This window comes from Elephantulus edwardii, unplaced genomic scaffold (assembly GCF_000299155.1).
Source record: "Elephantulus edwardii isolate Elephantulus edwardi_28Jun2011 unplaced genomic scaffold, EleEdw1.0 scaffold00126, whole genome shotgun sequence".
Classification (NCBI taxonomy): Eukaryota; Metazoa; Chordata; class Mammalia; order Macroscelidea; family Macroscelididae; genus Elephantulus; species Elephantulus edwardii.
In genome coordinates this window covers 7,442,880-7,452,231 of record NW_006399876.1, presented here as the reverse complement: position 1 = coordinate 7,452,231, position 9,352 = coordinate 7,442,880, and the positions used below count along the sequence as shown (strand labels likewise).

Here is a 9,352-nt window from a genome sequence, read left to right as displayed (position 1 = left end):
TTAGAAGGGGTCGTGGTACTAGGGATATTGTAGCTGATGTTAAATGGATCTTAGCTGAAAGCAGAGGATACCAGAAGAATGCCTATCTGTGTTTCATTGATTATGCAGGGGCGTTTGACTGCGTGGATCATGACGGGCTGTGGCTGACTCTGGGAGGAGTGGGAGTCCCGGAACATTTGGTCGTGCTGATGCGGGGCCTGTGCTTGGACCGGGAGGCAGTCGTCAGAGCAGAGCGGGGCGGCACTGCATGGTTTGGTGTTGGGGATGTGTCCTGTCTCCATGCCTTTTCAGCCTGTATGCGGAGCGGATTATCCAGGAGGCGGGGCTCTATGGGGGGGGGTCGTGGCGTTAGGATTGGTGGACGATCTGTCCACGTTAGGATGGGTGGACAGTCTGCGTTGTGCAGATGACGCAGCCTTGCTCACTGGGGCTGAGGAGGACCTTGTGCGCTTGCTGCGGAGGGTCCAGGACTGCAGCCTTCGGTGTGGACTGGGGCTCAATGTCGGGAGGGCGGGGGTTCTCACCACTGGACCTGTCGGTAGCGTTGGGGTGGATGGCGGGGAGATTGAGATTGTTCAAAGCTTCGGTTTGCTCGGCTCCACGGTCAACACTCTTGGCACCAGTAACGAGGAAGTTGGAAGGCGTGTTGCGATGGGAAAGTCTGCGGTTGGGGACCTCTCCAGGGTGCTCGGGAGCGGTGGTGTCTCTCTGGAGACTGGGGTCTGCCTGGTGAGGGCCATGGTTTTTGCAATCACTTGTTATGCATCAGAGAGTTGGACGATGACTAGGGGAGGATAGGAGAATTGACACCTTTGAGTTGTGGTGCTGGAGAAGAGTATTGAATGTACCGTGGGCTGCCAAGAAAACAAAGAGATTTATCGTAGAGAGGATTAAACCAGGCTGCTCCTTGGAGGCAAGGATTCTGGGGCTTCACCTGACATACTTTGGACATGTTGTAAGGAGAGACAGGTCTTTAGAGAGGGACATCATGCTGGGTAGAGTAGAGGGACAGCGCAGGAGGGGAAGGCCCTCTGTGAGGTGGATTGATTCAGTGACTGGGGTAATCGGGATGGGTGTGTCAGAGGCAGTGCGATTGGCGCAGGATAGAGCAAGGTTTAGGGCTGTTGTACATAGGGTCGCTATGAGTCGCAAGCGACTCGATGGCACATAACAACAACAACAGGATGAATCTATTTGTTTTTGTGAGACAGGACGCATCCCTGGCGTACACCCTCCCCAATTTTGAACCATGCAGTGTTGCCCTGCTCTGTTCTGACTACTGCCTCTTGGTCCAAGTATAGGTTTCGCATTAGCACGATTAAATGGTACGATTCAATTGGTACACGACTTTAATCTCGTTGGGGTCGAACTTGGGCGGCATGGCGGAGGTGGCTGGTGTCGGATGAACCCAGATGCAGGACGACCGAAGAAAGTTGCACCGAGGCCTCCTCCAAGCCGAAAGCCGAAAGTGGATCCTCACTTCCTAGGAGAATTGCCACTGTAGTAGTTCCCAGGAGGAGATCAGAGCCAAAACTACAATTCCCGAAAGGCTTTGCGGCGGACACCGCCTCTCCACCCATTGGAGGGGGGCCGCGCCGCGTGCGTCATCAGCTTGCGTCATCCCAGTCGTTAAATGATGATGTCGGGGCAGGGAGCCGGGACTGTCACTCTGAGTGCTGCTAATTATGGGATCAGGGACCCTCGGGGCCGGCACCTCCATGGGTACCATGTTCCACCTGGAGTTGGAGACGGAGGAGGTTAGCGAGGGCGAGCTCGAGCTCAGCCCGGCGGTAAGTTCCCCTCCCGGCGCGGCTCGATTCCGACCGCAGCCGGAGTCCCGGAGCCGGAATGGGCTCCGAGCCCTGCAGACCCTGGTCCTTCTCGGGTCCCTCCCTGTTCGTCTCACCCCGCCATCGCACGCTTTCGGCTCTCCCCAACCCTGCCCGCCCAGTTCTCCCCCTGTCCTTACCTCCTCTCCTCTTTGGCCCCTGTCTTGCCAGCTCCCACCCTCGCCCCTTCGTCTCCTGGGCCAAACTGGCCAGCGAGGGCCGGAGAGCTGCATTCTGGTCTTTCCCTTGGTGCTTACTACTCGGTTTCTCACAGGACGTGTGTCCCCTTCCCGAGTTGAAGTCGACTAGCATGGAGTAAGTAAGGGTCGCGGTGGGGGTGGGCGTGGGGTGCAGTGGAGAAGGGACCCACGGGTACTGGAGCTGTGTCTCCATCCACTTCTGTGTCCACAGATTTGGGGAACAGTATGAAGAAGTGGAGCTGACTGAGACCAGCGTCAACGTTGGTCCAGAGCGCATCGGGCCCCACTGCTTTGAGTTGCTGCGTGTTCTGGGCAAGGGGAACTTTGGCAAGGTATGGCGCCCCTCCCTCTTCCTCATGCCCCCAGGGTGGGCGAATTAGGCATGTCAGGCAGTGAAACTGCTGATGGAATTGAAAGGTTGAAACTGGAGGGAAGGGGAAGCCTCTTTAATCGCCCCACCTCTTGGTCCTTATGCCAGGGCTTCCAGGTGGGGCTTTATGATGGTAAGACATGGAACGGTAGGTTGAGCAGGTCTCCCTTGCCCTACAGGTGTTCCAGGTGAGGAAGGTACAAGGCACCAACATGGGCAAAATATACGCCATGAAAGTCCTGAAGAAGGTGAGTCACTGGCCAGTGTGGACATGATGGGGCCAGTCGCTGACTTGATGGCCCCTGTTTGGCTTTGGCTGGTTTCTGTCTGCTTGATACCTGCTATCAGTATAATCCTTATTATTCTTCTGTGTACCAGTTTCTACCTGGAGGCAATTTTGTACCCTCAGGGCCGTTTGGCAGTGTCTACAGACATTTTTTGAGTGTCAGAATTGGAGGATGTTGCTAGCATCTACTGGGTAGAGGCTAGAGATGTTGTTAAATGTCCTGAGATGCACAAGATAGCCCCTGACCCAGGATTATTTTATCCCAAATGTGTAGTTGCTGGGATTGAGAAATCTAGTGGTAGATAAGGCAGCCTGGAAGAGGGTGGTTGCTGACTAGAACAGAGATCACAGCAGAAGGATGTGATCCTCTGGGATTGCAGTGCCGCTTCTTGCCACTAGGCCTCCAGAGCTCGCTGGATGTGATCCTCGGGTGGGTTCTTGATCTAACTGGTCCTTGCCTCTCTAGGCCAGAATCCTTCGAAGTGCCAAGGACGTTGCGCACACACGGTCTGAGCGGAACATTCTGGAGTCTGTGAAGCACCCCTTCATTGTGGATCTGGCCTATGCCTTTCAGACTGATGGCAAGCTCTACCTCATCCTTGAGTGCCTCAGTGGTAGGACTGGGGGCCATGGGAGCTCTGGGAGGTGCCCTCGGGAGGGGTAGTTGGAGGGTAAATGGGGGCCCAGACACGCATGTGGGCAGAAGGCAGTGCAGGCAGCATGGGAGCTCCCCGGGAGGCACCCTCAGAAAGGATGGTTGGAGAATGACTAGGGACCCACACTCCCTGCATCCACCCACCCATCCATCCATCATGTCTGTCCTTCATTAATTCAGCAAACGTCTGTCTAGCACCTAACGTGCCCTTCACCTGTGTTTGGGTTGGATGGCTCTGGGGAGTGGGACATGTATAAAATCCTGTGGGGCCTGTTCTGTCCATTTCTTCTGTTCCTTCATGCCCTGGTCCACCCCTTTCTTGTCTTGCACCCAGCTGGTTCGTTCTCAGTGATACTATCATTCTCAGGGAGCTGCAGTTGTGTTAACCAGCTCAAGGCCTGCAGCCCACCCCTTTCTAACATCCCCTCCACTGCCAGTCAGAATCTTCTGAGGACTCACTGTACCTGCACTGCTCTCTCACGGCCCAGAGCCTGGCCTCCACGGAATACTCCCACCTGCCCCAGACTCTTAAAGTTCTCCCGTCACACTGCACGCCTCCTGCCATCTCAGCTTCACCTTGGAATCCACACAAGGCTTTCTCTGTTATTTGCATTAGAATGTGTTATGTGGCCCCTTGTCTTCTGTATAGGGAGGTCTGGTGGCATAGTAGATAGGAAGTTATGCTGCTAACCCAAAGGGCCATACCTGTCTGGTGGTTCAAATCCATCCCTCAGCAGCTCTTTGAGAGAAATGGTAGGCAATCCCCCATGATGATTTATAGCCTCATAAGCTTGGAGTCACTGCCTCGGTCTGAGCAGTCTGTCTCCCCCCCACACACACATGCCTATCTTCCCTCAGGCCTGGCATCCTGAGGGGAATGGCTGGGTCTCTCTGTGTCTGCATCCCCAGCGTCACCCAGCACAGGGCTGGGCACCGAATAGGCATCGGTAGACGTTTGCTGAATTGAATTGAGCCCCCCTGGCAGTCCTGTAAGGCAGGTAGGGCAGGACTTGCACCCCTCTCTCCCCAAGAAGAAGTTCAGACTTAGAGATCAGGGTCATGGGCCCCACCCAGAGACACTGGCGTGTTTGTGTTATAGGTGGCGAGCTCTTCATGCATCTGGAGCGAGAAGGTTTCTTGTTGGAGGACGTGGCCAGGTAGGTGTGCCCCCTGACCCCACTCTCTCCCCCCAAGGGCTCTGAGGGCCCCTGGCCAGCTCTTCCCAGTCCATACCTTCACCTCGACTTATCTTCACAGCTTCTACCTGGCAGAGATCACCCTGGCGCTTGGCCACCTGCACTCCAAGGGCATCATCTACCGAGACCTCAAGCCTGAGAACGTTATGCTCGACAGTCAGGGTGCGTTTTGTGTGCGCAGACACGCAGCTGTGTGCACTTATATGTGCCTGCGTGTGTGTGTGTGTGTGCATGGAACTCATGTCTGCCTGCCTGAATGTGTGTGTGCTCACGCGGTTTCATCACAGAGCCTGGGGGAGGCCCCAGCAGGCCCACAGGTGGGGAAGGCTGGCCCGAGCTCCTCTCTAACCATCCCCTGCTCTTCCTCCTCAGGGCACATCAAACTGACAGACTTTGGGCTCTGCAAGGAGTCGGTTCACGAGGATGCTGTCACTCACACCTTCTGTGGCACCGTTGAGTACATGTGAGTGGTGGTCACCTGGGAGGGGAGCCCAGGGGAGGACACAACAGGGATGGCAGCCCGAGGAGCCTGGTCTCACTCTGTTCCACCCTGCCCAGGGCCCCCGAGATTCTGATGCGCAGTGGCCACAACCGAGCGGTGGACTGGTGGAGCCTGGGGGCCCTGATGTGCGACATGCTCACTGGATCGGTAAGTCTAGCCTTCAAGGGAATGGGGGTGGGGGCTGGAGGAGACCCCCATCCTGGAGCAGGGGCTACGGTGGGGCCTGGTGAAAGCCCACACGGTCCCTCTTGCCCTGCCTCTTCTAGCCACCCTTCACAGCCAGGGATCGGAAGACAATCATAGACAAGATTGTCAAGGGGAAGCTGAAGCTGCCCAACTACCTCACCCCGGATGCCCAGGACCTCATCAAAAAGGTACGCTGCCCCCACCTGGTCAGGGCCCCGCTGCTTCCCTTGCAGACCCTGCTGGCCACTCAGCAAGACAGCCTGTGCTTCAGGCCGAGCAGGTGCCGAGGCGCCCCTGGGGCCGCTGCCTGCTGCCGTGGAGACCTTGGTCTGCACTGGCTAACTGATGACGACGACTTGGGCCTGGGCTCTGTCTGCACTGACTGCTAATGACCTGGGCTCCAGCCGCACTGGCTGCCTCGGGCACGGGTCTGGGCTCGGGCCGCACTGGCTGCCTCAGACGCGGGTCTGGGCTCCAGCCGCACTGGCTGCCTCGGGCACGGGTCTGGGCTCGGGCCACACTGGCTGACTCGGACGTGGAGCTGGGCTCTGACTGCACTGGCTGACTCACAACAAATCCCTGGTCTCTGGCGTGCACAGCAGAATTCCCCCGAGAAGCTTATGGGTCTTTTTCCCTAAGATATTCCTTTAGAGGTGCTGTGCTCAGTGTGTGAGGGGCTCGCCTGGTGGGTGTCCCATCCAGGTGTGGAGATGGGCTCCCGCACAGGTGCTCTGAGGTGGCAAGAAGACTGCTTAGAGAAGAGGCCACTGGACCACCCTGACAGTGCTCAGGGAGTCTACCTGCCTTCTCTGCCAGGCAATGGAGATGGGTGGACCTGCCTCACTCGGGCCTCCATTCTACTCTTGTCCCCTAGCTTCTGAAGCGGAATCCCAAGCAGCGGCTCGGAGGTGGCCCAGGGGACAGTGCTGATGTGCAGGTGGGTCTGGGACCACCATGATGGGGCAGGGCTGAGCCCTAGGGTAGTGGGGTACAGGAACAGCTTGAGTCTGACCTTGTATCTGGGGGTGTTCCACCCACAGAAACACCCCTTCTTTCGGAACATCAACTGGGATGACCTGCTAGACCGCCGTGTGGAACCCCCTAACAGGCCCTGTCTGGTAAGCTCCAGGTCCGGGGGCAGGCTGGGGTCCCTTACCCGGCCGGACGTGCCTTCTGACCCCTGTCCCTGCTCACCTTAGCAGTCGGAGGAGGACGTGAGCCAGTTTGATACCTGCTTCACACGACAGATCCCAGTAGACAGTCCTGACAGTGCCATCCTCAGCGAGAGTGCCAAGCAGGCCTTCCTGGTGAGTCCTGGGGCCCCGTGCCAGTGGGGGGTGAAGGTGGGCTGGTAATGGAAGCAGGACACTCATCTGTCTCGGCCTCTGCCCCAGGGCTTCACGTACGTGGCACCCTGTGTCCTGGACAGCGTCAAAGAGGAGGGCTTCGTCTTCCAGCCCAAGCTGTGTTCCCCCAGGCGCCTCAGCAGCAGTCCCCGGACCCCCATCAGGTACCACATGTGGAGAGGTGGGTGGGCAGGCACTGGTTCTCTCACCTGCACCTGGTCTGGTCTGGGGGGGCCCTGGCCCAGTCTGGAGGAGCCCTAACTCTGCCTTGCTCCCCTCTGTAGCCCTCTGAAGTTCTCACCGTTTGAGGCGTTTCGACCCAGCCCTGCCCGGCCAGAGACCACGGAGCCACCACTACCTCTACTCGTACCACCGCCACTACTTCCCAGATCTGCCCCTCTGCCTATCCCTGTCCCTTCAGGGACCAAGAAGTCCAAGAGGGGCCATGGGCACCGCAGGCGATAGGAGGGTGGGTGGGGAGACCCCTCCGTGCAGGCACTGAGGACAGGATGGGGGACCAGTTTCTGAGACCTGGACGTGTGAGAGGCAGAGTGAGTGTGAGAGTGTGTCTTTGTTGGGTGTCTGTGACCCCAGAATTATGAGTGTGGGGGCCACACTGCGGGCAGGGCCTGCTGGTGTGACACTGCCCCTGGGAATTAAAGGATGAATCATGGCACTTGGTCTGCTCTTTTGTTAGACGTGGGCAGGAGTGGAGGGGTGGGGGGGCGGGAGTGGAGGATCACCACAGGACCAGCACCTCGCCTGGAGGCTGGAGAACTTTATTTCTAAAGGATGCTTTCGCTCTGTGAGGGGTGGGCCTGGTGGGGGAGTTACAGTCCTTGTGGGGTGTGGGCAGGGGCACAGTGGGTATGGGTGTGATGGGGACCATGGGGATCACGGCTGCTTCCTAAAGCGCAGTGACATGGGGGCCCCCGGTGGCTCCAGCACTGTCGTCCCAGGCGGCACTGCCAGCAAATGCATGCAGGTCATTGAGCAGGGCCTCTGAGCTGCCCCCTGATCCCGCTGGCCCCTGAGTGTGGAGGCCCAGGTTCCCCGCGCTGTCACCATCAGGGACCTCCTGGGCCTGCTCAGGAGCCGGCGCCAGGCTGGTGGTCCCTCTGCACAGCTGCTCTTCTATCTGGGATTCATCCTCTCCTAGGCCGCCCTCCACGATGTAGTCTTCAGCCTCATTCTCGTCCTCCTGCTGCTCGAGGTCATTGTCCAGCGACTCTGGCCTGTCCCGGGCCCGGAGCCAGCGACCTGGCGGGCTGGCCCACAGCAGGCGGCGTGTGCGGCCCCACAGCCGGGCCCCCAGGCGGGCTGGGTGGTAGTAGCCCTCCGAGTCTCGGCTGAGGCGGCGCCAGGCCAGTGCCAGCCCGGCGACAAGCAGCAGCAGCAGTAGCAGCAGCAGCAGGACGGTGGTGACGGAGCCCGCGCTGTCTGCAGTGTTGCCGTCTGAGCCTAGCACCCCCGGCAGGGTCAGCAGGGTCCCCAGCCCCAGGGCACAGGGCAGAGCCTGTCAGGACAGGTGGGGACTTAATATGTGGTCTATCTAAGAGCCACTTTGCCCTCCTGAGAGGGGACCTTGAAGCAGAGAAGGCCAAGCCCACCCCAGCACCTGGTGCTGCCCCTCCTGACCACGCTCCCGCTGTCCCGGCACCTTCGCATGGCTGCACCTGGACACGGACACTTCCTGACAACCACATGGCCCACCTGCCACCCTCAAATCTTGGTTCAGATGTCACTTCAGTGAGGCACTGCCTGCCTCCCCGCTCCATTATCAAGCACCCATCACACCCCCACGACACTCTAGACGAGCCCACCGCTCCAGGCTTATCACCCACTTTGTCTCCTCTGTCAGCATGTGCAGGGCCCCCATCAGGAGGACAGGCTTGTGGGTCAGTCTTGTTTATCAAGTACCCCTACCTACCCACCAGCAGGCACTGGGCAAACGCCCGAGTGGACAGGAACCCTCTTCTGGGGTGTGCACAAGGGAGGACGAGAGCCCTCAACACCAGCTTAGGGACCCTTCCTGAGACCTTGCTCTCAGATCCCGAGGTGGGGGTCCTCAGAGCCCTTCCCAGCCACACGGGCTGCCCTAGCTACAGTTTCCGTTCACCGAGTCCCAGGGGCACACAAGGCTGGGGACGAGGGGGCAGGCCCAGCTGCCAGCGGAAGCCTGCGGTTGGAACACGGCAGGTGGGGGTGCAGAGCGGTGCTGAGTGCTGAGCTCCCCATTCCAACCATGCCTGCTTCGATTCCAATGATGTAAGCTGGGACTGCCCCTTGTCCATGTCCCCAAGAGGAGGGATGAGAAAGTTCACCACAAGAGGCCTGGAGTGGGAGCTCGGGCCACCCCGAGTCCAAAGAAGGGTGCAGACTGGCTCCTACACCACAATATTCTGGATCTCTCACCTTTGCCTCAGTCCCCCCGGGGTCCCTCCAAGAGTTCCCAAGGCCCAGAGCTGCTATCCCTGACCCGCTGCCCACACCCCAAGAACCCCAGCAGGCCCCTGGGCTCACCATGGGTCAGCCAGCCAGCTTCCGAGCACCCACGTTCAGCCCTGGCAGTGTTGAGTGAGAAGTGAGCTCTCGTGTTCCCCACTGCACTGGGGGTGCCCCGACACTTCCGCTTCCTGCCCACAACACCCGCCCTGTCATCCTGCTCAGGACCCTTGTAGGGGCCCACCCTGGGCTTCACAGACCTATTTTAATCTAAACGACTGGAACAGCACTACTCAGCAGAGAACTACCAGAAGTCCAGGCTGGGTTTAGAAGGGGT

The 9,352-nt window shown here is 58.8% G+C and overlaps 2 protein-coding genes across 2 annotated transcripts; one reads left to right on the top strand and one right to left on the bottom strand.

The window, feature by feature from the left end:
• Positions 1 to 1,709: 1,709 nt before the first annotated feature.
• RPS6KB2 (ribosomal protein S6 kinase, 70kDa, polypeptide 2) lies at positions 1,710 to 7,035 on the top strand. The gene is made up of 15 exons (XM_006893408.1): positions 1,710 to 1,790; positions 2,104 to 2,144; positions 2,241 to 2,361; positions 2,579 to 2,647; positions 3,152 to 3,299; positions 4,440 to 4,497; positions 4,598 to 4,698; positions 4,909 to 4,999; positions 5,095 to 5,185; positions 5,305 to 5,412; positions 6,099 to 6,161; positions 6,265 to 6,342; positions 6,424 to 6,531; positions 6,619 to 6,734; positions 6,855 to 7,035. Exons 1-15 carry the CDS (start codon positions 1,719 to 1,721, stop codon positions 7,033 to 7,035), a joined length of 1,446 nt encoding a protein of 481 aa, XP_006893470.1. The 5' UTR covers positions 1,710 to 1,718.
• Positions 7,036 to 7,477: 442 nt separating this feature from the next.
• PTPRCAP (protein tyrosine phosphatase, receptor type, C-associated protein) lies at positions 7,478 to 8,238 on the bottom strand. Its single transcript, XM_006893407.1, has 2 exons — positions 8,209 to 8,238; positions 7,478 to 8,086 (listed from the first exon to the last, which is right to left on the bottom strand). The coding sequence occupies exons 1-2, from the start codon at positions 8,236 to 8,238 to the stop codon at positions 7,478 to 7,480; spliced, it is 639 nt and encodes a 212-aa protein (XP_006893469.1).
• Between the last annotated feature and the right edge of the window lie 1,114 nt (positions 8,239 to 9,352).

Excerpts from the sequence above, each read along its gene's own strand:
- RPS6KB2 (XM_006893408.1), top strand. The coding sequence starts at position 1,719 with ATGGGTACCATGTTCCACCTGGAGTTGGAGACGGAGGAGGTTAGCGAG. Across the intron at positions 1,791-2,103 it reads AGCTCGAGCTCAGCCCGGCG|GACGTGTGTCCCCTTCCCGA; the intron begins GTAAGTTCCCCT and ends GGTTTCTCACAG. Across the intron at positions 5,413-6,098 it reads CCCAGGACCTCATCAAAAAG|CTTCTGAAGCGGAATCCCAA; the intron begins GTACGCTGCCCC and ends CTTGTCCCCTAG.
- PTPRCAP (XM_006893407.1), bottom strand. The coding sequence starts at position 8,238 with ATGCGAAGGTGCCGGGACAGCGGGAGCGTG. Across the intron at positions 8,087-8,208 it reads GCCGGGACAGCGGGAGCGTG|GCTCTGCCCTGTGCCCTGGG; the intron begins GTCAGGAGGGGC and ends CTGTCCTGACAG.